This window comes from Ochlerotatus camptorhynchus, unplaced genomic scaffold, assembly GCF_037179485.1.
Source record: "Ochlerotatus camptorhynchus isolate MF236.1 unplaced genomic scaffold, CSIRO-AGI_Acam_v1.1 ptg000063l, whole genome shotgun sequence".
Classification (NCBI taxonomy): domain Eukaryota; kingdom Metazoa; phylum Arthropoda; class Insecta; order Diptera; family Culicidae; genus Ochlerotatus; species Ochlerotatus camptorhynchus.
The window spans coordinates 2,221,769-2,243,057 of NW_027040553.1; the positions used below are offsets into that span (position 1 = coordinate 2,221,769).

The 21,289-nt window shown below is 40.5% G+C and overlaps 1 protein-coding gene across 1 annotated transcript in view; it reads left to right on the forward strand.

Moving 5' to 3' along the window:
* Window positions 1-21,289, forward strand: part of RhoU — a 171,149-nt gene that overhangs the window by 104,703 nt on the left and 45,157 nt on the right. Inside the window, exon 4 of the mRNA XM_065216494.1 lies at window positions 6,757-6,954. Coding sequence (XP_065072566.1) covers window positions 6,757-6,954 — 198 coding nt within the window. The remainder of the gene's footprint in view (window positions 1-6,756; window positions 6,955-21,289) is intronic.

A 21,289-nucleotide genomic window follows, 5' to 3' on the forward strand; every position in this document is an offset into this window, starting at 1 on the left:
TCTGGATCTTCTGCTGGACAAAGCTCTCCATTCCCCCTGGATTCTGGAGGCAACCAACAGCTCAAACAAATAATCCCGATCTGTTCTCAGCAGATGAACTGATGGAGATTTTTATAACATGACCGATACTCTACGTAAGTGCCGCAATAAGCCCGAACAAGTCTTCTAACCGAAACCCACCTAAAGTCCGGTAACAGCTTCTGGTTGCCTGACCACAACATTATCCGGATTGATCGCACCAGCTCCAGGGGGGGTGGTGTAGCGGTCATCGTCAGAAAGGGAATCAAGTTTTGCACTCTGCCCCACATCCGCACTTCTATCATCGAGGCCATAAGTGTGGAGGTGGAATCACCAACTGGAAACGTCCGGTTTATCGCAGTTTACTGCCCACGTCAGTGTACCACAAGCAACTGCCTAGACATCCAATTCAAGAACGACCTGACCGCCATCACTCGTACTAGCTCCCGATTCATCGTTGGGGGCGACCTGAACGCCCGCCATGAAGCTTGGCGGAACTACCAGCGGAACCGGAACGGATGTCTATTGTTCGACCACGCACAACATGGACTGTACACTGTGCAATTTCCGGACGAACCAACTTTCATCTCTCCGACGGGAAATTCCTCCACCCTGGACTTCTTCCTGTCAAACATCGGACTATCTAAGCCGGAGGCGTACAACGATCTCAGCTCCGACCACCAACCGGTGGTGACTGAAGTCGGTGTCAACGTGGTTTCTGCTAGAGGCTGCCTGCGTAAAGACTACCAACATGTCAACTGGGTGCAGTACGGTCGAATGGTAGACAGCAACATTGATGAAAATCCACTGCTCGACACCGTAGATGACATCGACCGGGCGTTGGAAGTTCTCCAACAGGCCATATCCGAGGCTGACGAGACATGCGTTCGACAAGTTCCTGTGAGGGGTAAGTTTGTTGCTATTGATTCCCACACCCAATTATTGATTCGATTGAGAAATGTGCGTAGACGCCAGTTTCAGAGGACTGGAGACCTGGGCAAAACACGTGAAATGGCCGATCTGAACAGGCAGATTGCTTCCAGAATGAACTCACTCCGAAATGAAAATTTCGGGTGCGTTGTCCAGAATCTGAACGACCGCTCCAGACCATTCTGGGAGGTAGCCAAGGTCCTGAAAACTCATCCCAAACCCGTTCCACCTCTTAGAGTCGAAAATGATGACGATCGGCTTTTAATCACCCCACAAGAGAAAGCAAATGCGATCGGCAAGCATGTCGCTTCATCGCATTTGCTTGGCTCGACTATCCAAAGTCCGCTCGAAGATCAGGTTGCGCAATGCCTTCAAAACCTAGATGCCTCCCTTTGTGTTGTGCCTCCGGCGGAGATGATTACAGGACAACAGATTTACTCAGCGCTGAAATGCACCAAGAACATGAAAGCTCCCGGGTTTGACGGTATATTCAACTTGATCTTGAAGAGACTCAGTATGAAAGTACAGTCTCTTCTAACCGCTATCTTCAAAGGATGTTTGGAACTGCATTACTTTCCAATCATCTGGAAAATAGCAAAAATCATACCAATCCGCAAGCCCGGTAAGGATCCAACATTGCCTTCAAGCTACAGACCAACAGCCTCCTTTCAGCGCTGAGCAAATTGTTCGAGAAACTCATTCTCAATCGTTTGCTCAAGTTTGTCGAGAAAAATAACATTCTCTTTCCGGAACAGTTTGGGTTCAGAAAGGGGAACTCCACCAATCTACAGCTAGTGCGGGTGATGAATAACATCCGAAGTAACAAAGCTGTATCCAAGTCCACAGCCATGGCCTTGTTAGACGTTGAAAAGGCGTTTGACAATGTTTGGCATGATGGACTTGTGTACAAGCTTTGTAACTTCAACTTTCCATTACATCTTGTTAAAATCACCCGTAACTACCTCCAGCAAAGGTCGTTTAAGGTATCGTTGAATGGTTGTCTTTCAGACACGTTTTCCATCCCAGCAGGAGTCCCGCAAGGCAGTCTGCTGGGCCCCTTGTTTTACAGCATTTTCGATATTCCTCCCCTTGGAGACGGTTGCGTGTTTTTGATGTTCGCAGATGATACCGCAATATCCGCCAAAAAAGGAAGGATGCCTCGCGAAATAACAAACAAACTTCAACGATGCCTTAACGCCTTTGCTGATTATGCCACCACGTGGAAAATCAAAATCAATGCCTCCAAAACACAAGCGATCATGTTCCTCCATCGGCAATCGCCGAAACTGAAACCGGCTCCATCTTGTACTGTAATCATGGATGGCATAAGGGTTGAGTGGTGTGCCGAAGTAACCTATCTCGGGATGTTGTTCGATGAAAAGCTCCTCTTCCGTTCGCATGTAGAGAAAACAGTAGTCAAGTGTTCTGCCTTGGATAGGTGTCTGTATCCGCTGATTTGCCGCAGATCCCGCCTCTCAAGGGTGAACAAACTGGCTGTCTACAAACAAGTCATAGCACCTGCGATCCTCTACGCAGCTCCAGTGTGGGAATCATGTGCCCAGACTCACAGGAACAAAATTCAGATCGCTCAGAATAGAGTGCTGAGGATGGTTCTTGATCGTCCTTTCGACACTAGAATAACAAATTTACACGAAGAGGCAGGCATTGCCAAAACAGATTCCAAAATTAACGAAATTAGCACTAAATTTACACAAAAATGTATTTTATCAGAACATGATTTGATAAGCAATTTGTATATAGTAGATTAGGTGTATATAGTAGTTGTAGGTTATTTGTAGTTGTAAATAGTAGTTTTAAGTAGTCTCCTTTTTCAAATTTAAAACAAACCAATCTCACCAAGGTGGTCATTCTTAAAACAGGCCTGGGACAGGACTAGGAACTGTAATTAATAATAATTGAAATTCAAAAGAACTAAAGTTGAAAAGACGCATCTGTGTCACTTGATAAGTTATACATGTAAACCACACAAATTCAAGAAATAAAGATCATTTAAAGTCAAAAAAAGTACCACTGCTCATTGCCGCTTCGGACGGCGTGGCCTTGGGTCATGCAACAAAAAGGACTAAGTCAGCAGCTAAAGGTGGATCACGGCTTGTCCACCACAATGAGGAATGAGACATGTTAAACCCCCTCTCATCCTTAACAACTACTCTAATGATCACTTTTTCCGGGAAGTAATATCAAGCAAAACCTCAATTATTAACCCTTAAATGCATGATTTTTTATTTTGCGGTGAAAAAAATTCTAGTTATAGAAATTGGGCTTAATATTACTGAACAAGTGATACAAAACTTTTAAAATGTGATTTGATACTTTATTTTTGCAAAATCAAGGTATGTTGCCAAATGGCAACACTATGCGTTAGACGATTAAATAATGTTCTCACTGCCTAACGTCAAACGCATATTGTTGCCATTTGACAACACACTATCTTTATGTATGAAATGTGTGAAAACAGTTTCTTTTGTTAGTGTGACAAAGTGTAACTTTACATTTGGTACATTGTATGCGAGAAAACCCTTTACATCCTGGCAATTTACATCTTGTTTTCTTATCACATCGTTGTTCATAGTGATCACTTCCATCGGTACGAACGTCCTGCGAAGGAACGTAACTCATCGGACCGCGAAATTTTTTTGTTCTTAAATTTGTTTCTATATTATTTGATGGTCTGCCTCTTTTATTGGCACTACTTGTGCCATATCTACACAATGAATCAGCCAGGTCTGTTCTGAAGTCAGCCAAATTCAGCAGTTTTGGCTCTTTGTCTTCGTTAGATTTTTTGTATAGCACCCACGAATTGATTACAGTTATATCCAACATATGGTAAAAAAGTCGAATGTACCATTTTCTACTTTTGACTCTAATCTTGTACCTGCCAAGAAAACTGTCCATGAGATCCACCCCACCCATATGAGCGTTATATTCTTTGATGATTTTCGGACAAACAATTGTGATCTGCTTTTTATCCTTCTTATCAAATCTTCTGATGGTATCCACAGGTTCAGCACCAACATACGTGGAAGCTAGTGTCACGAGTTTGCTATCTTTCCAACATGTTACACTAATAGCCACACCTTCATAGTCGGTAAGTTGTTCTTCATAAGTTCCACGTGTTACAGACGGCTTCATGAAATCTTTTTGTGTAGGAAGATTGCAATGTTTGCCTAGCCGATTTCTTTGAATGGTTCCCAATGCATGAATACCTTGAGTAGACAAATAATGAAGCAATGGTAGGGTTGTATAATAATTGTCGAAGTACAGTATATGGTTTACATTCCTGGGAAGTGGTCGACATAAACGAACTACTGTGTTTCCCACTAATCCGAGATCAGGCTCCTCCGAAAACCTTACATGCTCTTTTTTTCCGCTATATATTTCAAACCTGTAAGCGTAGCCACTCAAGGAGCATAACACATACAGCTTAAAGCCCCACTTATGAGGCTTGTTTGGCAAGTATTGCTTCATGAAGTGGCCAACTTTGGTAGCACACATTTGCTCATCAAGAGACAATCTTTGCTCGAAAGGCGTGACGGAAGCAAAAGTATTGTTCATATAATCTATTATAGGTCTAATTTTGTGGAGGCGGTCATGAATGGGATGACCAACAGGTTTGTGGAGATCATTATCATTGAAATGAATTACGGAACGAATTCTTTCGAACCGATTTAGGGTCATTGACTCCATTATCGTTGCAAAACCATATTTTGACCAATAAGATCTCACATTCGGGTAATGGTAAACAGACATGAAGATAAGAATACCAAAAAACTATCGAATTTCCGATAACGTGACCGGTTGGCAGTGTGAAATTCCCTTTTGAACAATATACAAATTCGTCTCCTCCACTATTTTTACCAAAATATCATCCGTCATAAACAGTGAGAAGAATTGAAACGGTGTCTGCATTGCTGTTGTACTTTCGTAGGGTTTGACGTTTCCGGTAAATTTTACCCGATCATCGTCATAAATCAGTTTATCCTTTTTCCATATCCAGTCACGGGTTCCTGGCTTATTGACTACTGCTGGTCGTTCAGGATTGACGTTCGGTGAATCGTTTTTTCCCGGATTCCGGAAAAATCTGTTAGGTTCTTCATCGTCCGATTCGTCCGAGTCAGATGTTCCCTCCAAATCACGTATCAAGTCATCACTGTGAAGGTAATAATCAAATTCGTTGACATCCGTGAAATCTGCCTCATCCTCCGATATGAAACCATCCTGCAGTGACGCTAGATATGTTTCGATATCCTTTTCTCTGAATATTCTATTATTCATTCTGAAAAAAAATATGTACTAAGTTTATTTTGGATGCGAATTTTTGCCATACACAACACATAAATAGAAGTGGTATACGCATAGTGTTGCCGTTTGGCAACATATAAGTTTTGCTGAATATTGTAAAGTACGGATAGTAAAATAGCGTTCTGAAATAACACGTCAGTTACTTACACGTATTGCAACACAATCACGATTTTTTTCAGCAAATAATTATACGTATTATGCACAAAAACCCAATAAATATTCTCAATGAATCGATGCGACGGAAAACTTCCGGCAAATGAATGGAAAATGCATGATATGTCAAAATTAACCGTTACCTGTGTAACTTCATCCTACCGTAGTTGTCGGCTAATGTATAAACTTTCGTTGTAATGTAAAAACGACCAAAAAAAAAAGTTACTTTATCATGTTTATTGACAAAAGTAGGTATGTTGCCAAACGGCAACACTATGCATTTAAGGGTTAATAAAACAAAAGGTAATTTCTTCCCGCACTAAAACTTTCAAATTTGAGAAAAAAAATGCTTGAAGGCATATTCAATGATTTATGTTGGTGAACATATCATCTCTGGTACCTCTATATATGGAATAAGATTAACATACAAAGTCCATCCTTTTTTACATATTCTGTACAAAAGATACGTTCTGCCACACCCCATTCATAATAATAAGTATAATAGTCAAAAATACATAACAAATATCAATTTTGCGTGGTTCTACGTCATACAGCGGTCGTGTCTAGGACACAACACTTTAATTTTTTTTTCTCTCAATAGATGTACTTATATTAAATCAATACAACCTTACCTTATACAAGTTACCTCTATGGTTTTATGATCTTGGATCTAGGGGCATAATTTGGTCTTCGAGAATGAGCTGCAATAATTTTCTTAAACATGCTGTATGACAAAAAGTGAACTGTTGCTCGCAATACATCGGATTGGAACGCGATTTTACAAAATATTCCTTCAGCAATACTTAAACTAAAATTTGAATATATCAACTACTTATCACTAATAATAAATAACTTACGTTCAGTTTTTCTCAATACAAATACTCCCACTCTCACTGTCAACACTCCTGTACTTAGTGTTTACGTCCTATGTTGTACGTATTAATTGATTAGCTTAATTGACTACCGAAATACAAATACCATCAAAATCATAAATTGACAAACATCTAATTCACGGAAGTCTATAATAGCAAAATATACTGCAAATTACACTATATTTCAACTAATCTACTTAATTTTAACATGTAACATTTGCAACAACTAATTGACTGGACCAAAGACAAAATCTATCACAATATGAAAAATACACAATTTTTTTTACTGCTTCAAGAGAACTGTCAGTAGACAGGCGCGTTCACGGTATTCGCCCATTCGCAACTATGGGTGCTCGCTTTCGCTGACGGCAACAGTGAACAATCATAAAAATTTCGGCCTAACGACCCATCCCTAAAATCGTGACAAATTGTAACTTCTTCTTTATCATTTCCATTGCAGACAAAAAACAAAAACCATCAAAAGACAAACAGCTGAAGGAATCTCCCGGACAGGCAGCGTCCGCCAAAGAAGAAGCCCCCAACGTCAAGTGCGTCCTCGTCGGCGACGGAGCGGTCGGCAAGACGAACCTCATCGTGTCCTACATCCAGGACCGCTTCTTCCCGGAGTACGTTCCGACGGCCTTCGACAAGTACAATGGTGAGTTGCGGATAATTCAATCATTCTGGTGCTTTCGGCATTATCTCAATCCATTTTCCGAATGCGGTTTGATGGGTTTGACAGTGCGCGATATAGTGAAAGTCGTCAAAAAGGGAAACTTTTTCGCATCGCATCCATAGTTTTGGTGGGTGAGAAAGAAGCTGAGGAGCGGAACTTGATCAAAAGAGTCGGATCGGGAACATGGGAAAAGAGTGAACGAAAGATAGAGCGTTATCGTTATTGGGTATCAAATTAAGTTTTTCGACGCTGTGAGAAAAGTGCCGTCTCGTCGTCTGACTTCGTCCGTCGGTTTCGGTTGAAAGATCTAACAACTCGGGTTGGGTTGGGGTGGATGATGGCCTTCGATTCTATCGGTGAATAAATTATGACTATCGTCGGTGTCGGTTGGGATTCGGAAAGATGAGTGCGAGGAATTGGAGGAGGAGGAGGAGGAGAGGTTTTTTTGGTTGATAGGATCAACCAAATGAACTGGCTTAAGTGAGTTGTCGAGTTATCGGAACAATTCGATCAATTTCCACGTGGTTGTTCTATTCCTCCACTTTTGATTTCCATTCTTCTGCTTTGGGGAAATAGAATGTAGAGCTGTCAGCATGACGTTACACAACTCTTCTTTCACTGGAAAGATACATCACTGGAAACGTAAATATTTAACGACGAAGCACTTGCCCTAACTTCGTTTGGGTGGTTTCTGCCAAAGTATGTAGGTCACGACTCCGAGTGATTCCGGTTGAGCAAATCTCAGTCCATACGATTCCACCTCTGGCACCGAAAAGTGAACAGCATACATCTTCGCTCGTACAGTAACTGAGTTGCAGTGCAGCAGTGTAAGCACCTGTAAATCCAATTTATTTGCATAATCTAATCTGTGCTAGCCAAAGCCGGTCCTTCATATTTCTCTGTTTCTCGCTCTTGCGAGAAGAGCCATGCTCCTCCTACCTACATGCATATATCAAAAGCACAGTCAGTAATACAAGCAATCATAAAGTCCCACGGGTGCTGCGGTTTGAGGGCATGGTTAGGTGTGATGGAGGGATTCCAAGCCAAGGAAGCGGAAAAACTACTACAACTCTCTCGCGCCCTGCTCCTGTGACTATTGTATGGTGGTTCCATCGCGGACGACGACGATGACGACGACGGAGAAGAATTCCACGGTGAAATGAAATATGCAAACCATAAATCCTTGCCAATTCTCGGCAGCGTGGTAGCTTTCGAATGAATCAACCTTAACCCGCTAGGGTTGGGCGGGCAATTTTGGACCTACCAAGGCTAAGTGAAAATTTACATACACTTCCAAGAACTAGCTTAGTTTTCAATGTGTTTTGACCTTTTCTAGGTCGTTTTGGCATTTTGAGACCACTTTGATTACCAGACGCTTTTAATGTTTTGCTTTGCTCGTACACTGAGGTGTACCGAAAGGCTATAATATCACTTGAATACCACAAGCCCGATCTGACCCAAGTAACAATTAGGGTTTTATGAGGGTTCTGTAGACCACGATTTAGACTTGTAGAATACTTCAAAACCATGATAAAACCTGAAATGTTACTTGGGGAGTAATAGTACGTTCAGACTACAGAGTTATAACATGTTATAGCGCTATCTTGATGGTGGTTTCTGTGTTGCAATTATTTGACAACCGTTATAACTCTCCAGTCTGTACAGCGTTTAAGGCTACTTGTCGGTTTAGAAAGTTAAGAAATTTCAAGGAAATCGCTGAAATTTTAAAGAAGTTCCGAGAAACTAAGAGAATTGCCGAAAACTTCTGCAATGTTCCGAGGGGCTCATGCAAATCTAAAAATCGTAAGGGAAGTTACACGAACATTAGCACATTGTGAGAAAATTTTATGGGAAGTTCCGTGCTTATTGATGGCAGTGTCGATAACTTTTAAAAATGAGAAAAATCGTGAAGATCAGAGAACTTCAATGCTGATGTTACAATAAATTCAAGAAAACTGTGAGAGTGTTTAAGAAGTTTCGTAATCTTCAAGAAAGTCTAGAAACCTTCAAAGTTGATTAGAGATATTCCGGTAGTCTCATTATAATCAGGGGAAGTTCCAAGTATTTCCAAGATGATCAGAGTACTCCAAAACAGTCCGAGGAAATATGGAATATTCCTAAGTACATTTCAGGAATGTTCCAAAAACTTCAGGAGCCTTGTGGGGTCTTCAGGGATCTTTTTTGACCATTTGAAAAATTTTCTGGATCATTAGAACATCCCCCAAGAGCTCTCTCTTCCGGAATTATGTCCTTGTTTCTTTCGACTGTTCCTTTTGCACTCTGGTTTCCGACTTCCTACAGAATTTTTTACAATCTACCTTAGGAAGTTTCTGCCAGCGTCTCCAGGAAGTTTATTCCGTCTTCTCCAGGAAGTTCAATTAAATTTCTCCCAGAAATTTCTTTCGTCTAGTTCTGGAATTTTGTCCAGTTGGTTTTTTTTACTTCTATTGGAAGGTTTTTTTCCGAGCTTCTTCTGGCTTCCCCTGGAAATGGCTACTTTTGGAATTTATTTCCGATTTCCGAAACTTTTTTGCCTTCCTTTGAATTTGAAATCCGATTTTTTTTTTCTGAAAGTTTCTTTAAATTTTCACCAGAAGTTTCTCAATTTATGTCTTGGAAGTTCCGCGGATGTTTTTCCTTCTTTCTTCTTTCTCTGGCTCTTGTTTTCAGCTTCCTCCAGAAGCTAATTCAAACATTCCCCGGAGTTTTCTCCCGGAATTTTCCGATCATAGTCCAAAAATTAAAATTTTCCCTTTTAAAAACGCCAAAAATATAAATTAATTAAAATAGTAAATACCGATAAATTCCGATTTTTTTAAACCTTTGATACCGATAAGCTTTAAAACATTCTGGTAACGCTGCCATCAACGCCAATGCAACGGCCTATTTTGTCCTTAAACCGTCGAACGGGTAAGTTGTGTGTGTTCGGCGATAGTGGGAGCGAATGCCTTAATTATAAATGGCGGATCTCGCCAGTGAACATTTTGTTACACTGGAATCCTAGCCGCCATTTCACTGTTACCGCCATTATGCTATAGTCCCTCTTACCTTCTCAACCTCTTTTGCAACTTGTTATCGCCCTCTTGCCCCTGCGATTATTTGCGTCACGGGGCCTGCTGAGATGAGTTTTTTCTCGGACATCCAAGGCAACTGTATTTGGTTCCTGAACGATGTTTACTGGTGTAGTCTGGCAAATGTCTCAAGACCGGCGCACAATAGATACGTTTTCGGGTTTTTTGACAGATAATGCATGGGCTAACTGTCAAAAAACCTGAAAACGTATCTATTGTGCGCCGGCCTTCAGAGCCCACGGATGCGAAGGGTATTGCGTTCATCTTGGACAGATCGCGAGAGAGTTCTAGGAAAGCCCTTACAAGAGCAGATGGATGGGCACTAAGGTTAACCCCTTACAGTTAGGACGTAGAGTACGTAAGAGACAGGGAAAACATAGAAGATCCATTGTCCTGCTTGTACGAGGGTCCCGACGATCCTTTTGATGAGAATTCCAGTCCCTGGAAAATCGCTAGACTTGAAGCAAACACGATTAATTTTCTGACCGAGAGCGAGGTGCGTGAAGCGTCTACACTAGATGAAACCCTACCTATAAGTTCTTAAGCATTGGAGACAGGAAATTGGTCCAAACAACTCCGTAGGTTTCATTTATTGGCAAGGGTATAAATCCAGAAAGATGGGATTCTGGTTAAAAATGGACGTACCGTAATTCCTATGACCTCCGAGAAAAATCCATTCACAAATCCAACGTATTTGGTGGCCAGAACTGCAAAAAAATATGCGGAGAATTGGGTCAACAGTTGTAAAATGTGCACCGTGAATGGTAGACCTGAGAAACCTACACCGATAAAGCTGATTTTCGCTACAGAAACCGTATGGAATAGAGCTAATAAACTATAGAGGAAGAATAGCGCTGGTGTTCCCTTTGTTCCGATGTTGAATAATACCGGGTACAGAACTGTCAAACTGCATAGTTTTTTCTTGCTTTGACAGTTTCGACAGCGACCGCAGCGCTATTCTTCCTCTATAGTTTATTAGCTCTATTCCGTATGGGCTTTCAATTAATCATATCGTCCGGCCATTTTCCACAGAGATGGCGCTGTTCCGCTGGTAGGAAGTGATAAAAATCCCCATATAGAAATTGAGAGAAGTGGGAATAATTCTCTTTCTGTGCATATTCAGATCAAAAAAAGTAAACGACAACCTGAGTAAATTAGTCTGGGACTCTGTCGTTCAGTTTTTTCCCGGAAATTATTGTTGAACAAGCTATAATTAAATAAAAAATGATTTTTCTTCATACAGTTTTACCTGCTTTACTACCAGCCCCCAGAGAGCCAAAAAATTCAAATTTGAGAGAGAAAATTTACTCTCACGACCTCAATCTCTCAACACGCCATGTATTTTGAAGACACTCGATTAGTGATTTCCCTTTCACAGATTACAAAAAAGAGTACCTAACACTACAAAACATGTCTGGTACCTCTATATATATACATTTAGATTAACATTCGAAGTCCCTCCTTCTTTACACATTCTGTACAAAAGATACTTTTTGCCCCGCCCCATTCATAAAAATCGGCGGAAAATTCTGTGAGGGGTGAGCTATTTTTTGTGCAGAATGTGTAAAAAGGGAGGGACTTCGAATATTAATCTAAATGCATATATAGAGGTACCCGACATGTTCTGCACTGCAGTGTCCTCTGTGAACAATTAACGGAAAACAGATTGTATGTAGTTTCGGATAGATGTCACCGCAAACAACAGCAGTGACATCTGATGGAACTTGAATGCAGAAGCTTGACAAAATGATTAATTGCACTTGACTTTAATGAACCATACGCGAGATATGGTGGCATTTACATTCTGGTAGTAGTCGACTACAGATCGTGATATTTGATTGCAAAATCAGTAATATGAACAAGTTTTAATCAACACCGAAGAAAGTGCTAGAAGAAATTTTCGACAGAGAGGGTTTCCCAAAAGGTATTAAGAGCAGACTTGATGGAGCCTCGCTTGCGAGTTTGAAATGAGCCAAGCGTACTATTTTTCTGAGGAGTAGAATGCCTATTGGCAAATCAGCTGAGCTTCAGAGCTTGTGAGCGTAAAAACTGAACGATTTAAATCAGCGAGTGAGGCATTTTGGGTCAGCGATTACAATTAGTTGGATTGTCAGTTGCGTTGATTTTTCCCCCTTAAATTGCAATGGTTTACAGAACTTCAAGACAGCTCCATGAACTTCAGGTTACTTGCGTGAACATCAAACCAATCCGTAGAAGTTCATGTCGTTCAGCTAGGTTGTAGAAACTTCAGGGAAGTACCGAGAACATCGAGGAAGTTCAGGAAATTCACGAAACTTCAGAGAAGCCCTGTCACATTTCTAGAAGTTCCGTAAACATAAGAAAACAAAAAAATGCTGGATTTTCAGGGAAGTCCAGACGAGATCAGAAAAGTTCAAAGCTTTCCTGAGAAATATTTAGAACGTCAGGAAACTTGCGGAAACTCGATGAAAGTCTATAGCAGCATCATGGAAGTTCTGAGTGCTTCAGGTTAATTCCAAGAAACTTCTGGAATGTTCCGAAATTTCAGCGAAACCTCACGAACGTCAGTTAGGTTATGAGGTCTTCAGAGCAGTTCAAAGAACATTTGAGAAGAGTAAGGAACTTTAGGAATTTTCGGAGAGTTTCACGAGCTTCAAAGTACTTTTTTGAACTTCAGGGAAGCACCTTAAATTCTGAAAATCTGCAGTAACTTTATGAAGTTTTGAGAACTTGGAAGAAAGTCGCTAGAGCTTTAGGAGAATTCCTTATGGAGAAGTTCCAAGATCTATAGGGAGTTCCGAGAACTTCAGGAAGTTCAAAGAGTTTTTGAAAATTGCGGGAATATCAGAGCAGCTTAATGAAGTTAGTTCAGGAAAAATGCTGAAGTTGCGAGAAATTCTCGAAAATTTCGGGATATTGAAGGAAGTTTTGAGATCATAAAGGGAATAATCCGAGAGCTTCAGTAAATCTCCAATATCTTTTTGTTTTTTTTTAATTCAGCGTTTTGCCTAAAGTTTTACGAATTACTCTGACATTTTGCGATTTTCACTGAAGTTCTATAGAATTTCTCTGAAGTTCTGCGAACTTATATTGAATTTTGCAAAGTTCCCTGAATTTCTGCAAACTTTTCTGAAGTTCTGCGAACTTTTCTGAAGCTCTGCGAACTTTTTTGAAGTTTTGCGAAATTGAAGTTCTGCGAATATCTCGGAAGGTTCTGATGTTTTGTATTTTTTCTTGAGCTTCTCATGAGTTCTACGTACTCTACGAACGTGTCTCTTATACAACGGCGTGACTCTAATACACATACAGTACATTACCAATTATTTTTCCGGTTTTCAACTTAGTGTTCTAGATGCACTTTCACAGTTCTAGATAGAGCTGGAATTAGGGCGTAACAGCCTTTGTAAACAATGACTTCTCTTGTTGATTTCTCGGAATTCAAGGCACGCCTACACAAACCAACATATCCATCGGGTAGGAGAAGTCTTCCTCTACTCGATGGTGATATCGATTTGCCAGGGAGAGCCATGACGAGAAATCATCGAGAGAAGTAGTTGTTTACAAAAGCTGTTACGCCCTAATTTCAGCTCTATCTAGAGTTATTAATTGAAAGCTTTCTATGCCAACCCCAATGCATGAACTTGTGTACTGTGTGGCAAGCACAATGCCCAGCAAAGTCGGGGAAATTTCCAACCCGAAAGATTTTCTCGGTCGGACCGGCAATAGAACCCGCCGCCACCGGCTTGGTAATACCGCACCTTTTCTGACTAGGCTATCTGAAGGCCTTAATTACACTACAGGTATCGATAAGGCTATTTAGCAATATTAAGCTAGTGACGATCAAATCGTTTATGAAATTCAATCAGCGAAGTGACAAACATAGCTTCCTGCCGCCCAACATGGGTGCGAAACCCTACCAACTGAGCAGGCAATGGAAATGATGCAACTGAAGTTCCCTCACCGACCGACCCGAGGACCGACCATGGCGCGCGTCAGTAGCTCTGCCTCATTCTTTTCGCGCTGCAAAGAGCAGAGCACGGGGGCTTAAATGCATCTGAATCCTGGCCCGTACATTAACGTGAATAGACTTTTACACAGATCCGGAATTTTATGCGCTTTTCTCCGACTGACTGTGCTGACTCGTTTGTGCTATTATAAAAGGATGGAATGTGGTTTCGAAAAAAAAAGAATGAAATGATAGAGGAACTCAGGAAGGGTCTATTTTCGAGTGGATGTTCATTCGTAATTTTGATTGTAGAGAGTGTTTGAAATATGGTAGATTGATGAAGTTGCTGCGTTTAGCAATTTTCCCTGGGTTATGTTTGGGATTTTAGTCTAATGAGTAGGGGATGGGTCAAATGATTGGGCCCATCGATGAAATTCTCGTGTTCTTTAATTTTTCATAGAACAATGTGGCGCCTGGGAAATGATTTGATTGCTAACGAAATATTGATTGGCGAATCAAAGTAAACCAAAACTGGTCATGCGACACCTAGTTTTTAGATCTGCAATTACACAATTGATGATGTACTTAAAAAATGGCATAAAATTTGACAGATATCAAAACGTCATTACCATTTTCACACACTACTACTACCCACTACCCCTATCTATGAGTCCATCATAAAAGCATAATTTCAGACTGTAGGCATTATATTAGGGACGTTTTAGCCCGACATTAGAGACGTCGTGCTTAAGGTAATCCAAGGTAAGGTAATAGCATGATCTTTCGTTGTAGGACTAATTTAGTTTTATAGCATATGAAGCGGATTTCGTCAGTTTTGACGCTTAGAAGTATCGCTTTCGTACAAGTTTGTAGGTACAGTCAACTTTCGCTTGTTGGGCTAACTTAGTGCTTGGGCTGAGCTGTCCAGCTGAAAATTGGGTGAAGGATACACCGATTGTTTATTATCATCACAACCCTTTAGCAACTATCCAAATTGTTCATACATGAGTCCCTCGAAAAAAGAAATAGCACTGTCAAAAATGACGTTTGACTTCGATTTAGGTGGGCTACAGCCCAACCAGGGCTGACAAATGTCATTTTCATTGAAAGATTTCACGCGATATTTACAGAGATACTTCTGTCACTATCATTCGATGAGAAAACGGTGATAGAGATTTTTTTTTAAATCTCATCGAAATTTCTGTCATGACATAACGTGATAGTGTTGTGAGCATCGTAATTACTTGCTCATTTAATGCTATTAAAGTTACTTGTACCGATGAAAGCTTAAAAATATATTCACTCTACCGATTACATACGGTTGTTTGCTTAAATTCATCTAAATCAGTTAGAAATGTTGATGTCAAAAACGCATAAGAATTAATCTCATGAGTGCTTGATCATTGAAAAATGACAAGAAAGCCAATGATGAGTATTTTAGTGTCATGATAGTGAGAGAACCTGTTTTCTCATCGTCACATGAAGACCGTGATATTTACCAGCTCTGAACGTAGCCCACCTAAACATAGCCCAACGAGCGAAATTTGACTGTATTACGTTCGGTATAAGTTGACTCTTGATGATAAATGTCGGAAGATTCGTTTGTGAATTTTCTAGGAATGCCATCAGAGATTTGCTTAGATTGCTATTCAGAATTCCTTTTAAAAATTACATGTTATTCGATTCTCCTACAATTCTTTTTAATCGTCTTCCGAATTCTGTTCACTTGGAATTTCTCTCGGGATTCCTTTAAAAATGTACTCAGAATTGCTTTGGGAGAATGTTCAGAATTTTCTTAGATGTTTGTGTGATTTTATTTAACAATCGAATTATTTTCAGATGTTTATAGTAGTGGAGGATTTCAAGCAATACATAGCGCGAGGAAAAAAAAAACAAACCATTCGCGCAGAACTGTATTTGTGCATAACGAAACAACGTTTACAATGCAAACACAGAACAAAAGTGGAAGTTGAACGAATCAGTGTATCAAAAAGTGGGAGCACAATTTTGTTCACCAAGCGCTGCGTGTGGATACGCTTCACACGGGTTTTCTATGGACACTCACACCATCAAAGCATGCTGCCCATATAATGTACAGGCAAAGCTCGCCTTCTACCGCTAGGTTCGCTAGTGTTTACAAAAATAATATGGAGCCACTTTTGGATCCGAAGTTCTACTTCTGCTGGCATGATTCGTTGCGAATATTCGCAACCTTGTCAGCAAATATTCTTCGCAAGTGCTAGGAAATAATTCTAGATGAACATTTCAAGAGGTCCTATCTGCATTGATCAATTCTCTTCATAGACTTTCTCTTTCGTAAATAACTCAGCTGCAAAAACATTCCCTGTTGTGTTTGACGTTTTGGTTGCTATTTAAGAACCTTCTTTATCAAACTAAGTGGCAAAAATAGCACGAAATCTGTTTGCATATCCGTGGTTATCAAAAGAGAATCGATCAAAGCAGCTAGAACCCTTTGAAATGTTTGTCTAGCATTCTCCGAAATTCGTCCTAATGACCCTTTGTTTAATGATGCAGCATCGAAAAATTGACGACATTATAATCCCCCAAAAACTCCCCGCTAATTCTGGAAAGTTTATGTGAAGTATAACAATTGACAATATTGTACGTATTTTGCACGCAAACTTGTAAACAATTTGTGTCAATTTTTGCTGAAAAATTCACGATGAAGATAGGAGCCTCAGAAAACATGAGGTAATGCTAGAGTTTAGAGTTTGTTTAGCGATTGCAGGGCTGTTACAACAGGCGCGGATTTCGTGAATTTCGCGGATTTCGCGATTTTTGCGGATTTGTCGCGGATTTGAACTTTCAGTCGCGAAAATCGCAGAAACATCAAATGATGTCGCAAAAATCGCGAAGGTGTGCTGTCACAAAAATTGTAGATTTCATTGTAACCTTTCCGTCCCGGATTGTTTTGCTGTCATCAATTTTGTTGTTCATTTGGCTCTCAATTTTTTACCGGTTCAAACCAAACACCCTGCAAATAATCGAGAAATTATCTCAATTCCATAAGTCACACTGGACTTACACGGAAATTCCCTGAGGTCTATCCAATGTGAGACATTTTCCTTTTTTTCCAATATGAACTAAGCATTTTTCGTTGTCAAGTCATAAACGAATCGTATATATGCGAGTAATTACCATGTATACCGGATATTCTAGGTTCTCCAAATTGTCCTGGAGTTGAGTTGATTTGTTCTACTATATCAACCAAGACTGCAGGAATGTGTTTAGTATCGAAATATGTCCAAACAGATTCAAAGTGTCTATGTGGATTGTACCCGACCTATTGCTACGTATACAAGACGTTATAGGTGCTTAAATCATTCTGGAGATCAGATTATTTTTCTACTAGATTACTCAAAACTAATTCCGTGTATGCCAAATGTTCTAGGATTTCCAAATCGATATTTTGATACTACAGATATTATCCTAGCCATTGATGTTCTAGTAAAACAAATCATATGAACTGCTGGACGATGTGGAGAACCTAGATCATCTGGTATACGTGGAAATAATTAAACACTATGAATCTGTTTGGACATATTTAGATACTACAGACATGGTTGATCTAGTAGAATAAATCATCTGAACTCCAGAACGATTTGGAGAACTTAAACAGTTCCAGTAGTTCATGCATGATCCACATAGACACTGTGCATCTGTATGGAAATATTTCGATACTAAAGACATTATCCTAATCTCGGTTGATCTAGTAGATCAAATTATCTGAACTCCAGGACGATTTGAAGAACCTTGAACATCTGGATCACTCGGGCCGGCGCCGGTAGTGTAGTGGTAAGCGTGACTGCTTTCTAACACCCCGATGGGTCTGGGTTCAATCCCAGCCGAGGTCGGTGGGATTTTTCTGAGGCATAAAAATCTCTGGTCACGTCTTCCTTCGGAAGGGAAGTAAAGCCGTTGGTCCCGGCCCATGTGTGTTTGAATAGGTGCGATATCCTACGCAGGTGTGAAAGCTGCCTTCCTGCACATTCGATTGCCGTCAATGGATGGCAATCGATGTCCGTCGGTGATTGGCACTAGATTGCGGAACAGATACGGACGTTAAATAAAGGAAAGAAGATCTGGATTACTCGGAAATAGATCATGCATGAACCACATAGACACTTTGAATCTGATTGGACATTTTTCGATACTACAGACATTATTGCACTCTTGGTTGATCTAGCAGAACAAATCAACTGATGTCCTGGACGATTTGGAAAACCTATAATTTCCGATATACATAGTAACAAGTCGTGCATGATCCACAAAAAGTCACATATATACGATTCGGTTATGATTTGACAACAAAAAGTGCTAGGTTCATATTAGAAATAAAAAAAAATATATCATGAGTCTCACCATTGGACAGACCCAAGGAATATCCGTGTAAATACACAACCGTCACGTGACCAACAAGCGTGACTTGCAGGGTGTTTGGTTTGAATCGGTAAAAATTGAGAAAACTAGAGCCAAATTACCGTATGCGTGATAATGTTTGCACAATTGAGCAATGTCAAAATTAAAAAAAAAATCACAAAGATTTCGTTTTCGAGTTTTTTTTTTTATTTATTCAAAGGGGGATGTTTTTCAGAGTCTTAAACTATGTTAATCATCGATCGAGTTTCCACTTGCTGCAATCACGGCCTCCACACGCTTCCGGAATGCACGGTAGGTACTTATAATGTAGTCTGGATCCATTTCTCTCCAGGTACGAGTCAATGTTTGTCTGAGGCTTGCTGTACTCGGGTGGCGTTTAGAACAGGCCTTGGCCTTCATGACGCGCCAAATTAAGTAATCCAGCGGATTAAGATCGGGGCTGGATGGCAGCCACATATCCTTCGCCCAGAACGGAAGATGTTCCTGCAACCACTTCTGCGTGCGGTTCGAGGTGTGGCACGGAGCCCCATCTTGTTGAAATACAAAACATTTGGCCTCGGACCGTACTGTTCTTTGATCCACGGAAGAACATACTTACTTTAAAATCCCGATGTAGACCTCCGTGTTGACCTTGCCGCCTTCTGGAATGAACACCGGGCCCATTTTTTTTTGCCATCGGAAACCACTAAAGGGTGATACGGTCAAAATTTGGTCAAGGGAAAACGCGTGTAAATCGGTGAAATCGTTTATTTAAAAAATCAAATTAAATTTCTTTTTCAAGTTCAATTAGTATAAAATTCAGGAAAAATATTCAGTTAGGCTTCCGCTTTTCCAAATCCGAATTGCCGGGCCTTACGCTTGACCCTTGCCATCAGATTTTGTACAGCCACCTTGTCCACCTTCTTCGCCACAGAAAGCCAGTTTGCCTTGAACTGCTGCTCGCCCTTAGCAGTTTTTTGGTCTTCTTTAGGTTCCGCTTGACAATAGCCCAGTATTTCTCAATTGGGCGGAGCTCTGGCGTGTTGGGAGGGTTCTTGTCCTTGGGAACCACCTGCACGTTGTTGGCGGCGTACCACTCCATGGCCTTTTTACCGTAATGGCAAGATGCCAAATCCGGCCAAAACAGTACGGAACAACCGTGTTTCTTCAGGAAAGGCAGCAGACGTTTATTCAAACACTCTTTCACGTAAATTTCTTGGTTGACAGTCCCGGAAGCTATGAAAATGCTGCTTTTCAAGCCACAGGTACAGATGGCTTGCCAAACCAGATATTTCTTTGCGAACTTTGACAGTTTCATGTGCTTGAAAACATCTGCTACCTTTCCCCTTCCTTTTGCCGTATAAAACTCCTGTCCCGGAAGCTGCTTGTAGTCGGCTTTGACGTAGGTTTCGTCGTCCATTACCACGCAGTCAAACTTCGTCAGCATCGTCGTGTACAGCCTCCGGGATCGCGCTTTGGCCGTCGTATTTTGTTTATCATCGCGATTTGGAGTCACTACCTTCTTGTAAGTCGATAGTCCGGCTCGTTTTTTGGCTCGATGCACGGTTGTAGACGATACACCCAGCTTATTTGCGGCATCTCGGAGAGAGAGGTTAGGGTTTCGCTTGAAACTACCGGCAACTCTCTTTGTCGTCTCAGCGGCTTCCGGTTTTCGATTTCCCCCCGATCCAGACTTCCTGGCTGTCGACAAACGTTCCCCAAACACTTTAATTACATTTGTAACGGTTGATTTGGCAACTTTTAGCGATTTTGCCAACTTTGCGTGCGAGTAGCTCGGATTTTCGCGATGCGCGAGCAAAATTTTGATACGCTGCTCTTCTTGCTTGGACGGCATTTTGACAACTGAAGAGTGAATTCCAAAATCAAAATAGGAGCAACATTCTACACACACACACCTTCAAAATGAGGGGTGTTCAGGTTTTTTAAATGCAAAATTGAAAGAAATACGTCAAGTTGATATTGACCATATTTTGACCGTATCACCCTTTATAATGTAAAAGTATATGATACATGACGCTCCATTTATGTGCATCATATTGAACAGAAATTTACACTACTTTTTCGAACTATGTACAACATTTAGGACAGCAAAATACGTCAGAGACGCAAAGTTTAATTTTAAAGAAAATTTGCATTTCAAATGAAAATGCATTATTTTGTTTAAATAATGTTTCATCACATCTAGGCTGGTATTATTCAGTACAATCTTATAATGTAAGGGTGTTTGTGCAACGTCATCTACATGTACAACTACCCTACCCACTGTAGCTACTATACAAGCAAATACAAATAAACAATAGACCAGTAGGTCGTATGCCTCCACCATGGCAGGACGGCCAAACACATCGGTGTGTTTCATTTCATTTATCCGTACTTATCCGTATCAAAACACAACGTAGGGATCCCACCCGTGCGCGATCAAAGGGTGTTTTATTATGTTCACTAATTACTCAGAATTTATACTATACATAAATAACTGAAGATGATACAATGTTATTAAAAAAAAAATAAAGGTTGCAAATGTTACGCCTTTAGCTCAGTCGGTAAAGGCGCAGCTACAAAACAAGTCCATAGTGCACACCAAAAAATTCTGAATTTTACTGGCAACGTAAACATCCATGCATGCAAACATTCATACATGTAAACTTCCTTTTCACGTAAACTAGCAGCTTGCAAGAAATGTTGCAAACAAAAGTGGGCAGTTGCATACAATATATGGAATACTGCATGACATGTCTCATAAATTTACACGATCTATAATCTAAACTTGTATGATATATGACGCTCCATTTATGTGCATCGTAGTAACGGAAATTTACACTACTTTTTTTTAGCTGTGTGGAGGCGACTGAGTTCGATTTCCGTCCAGTCTATTAATTTTTCAGATTGGGAAATTTATCTTTTCCTTCTTGGGCATAGG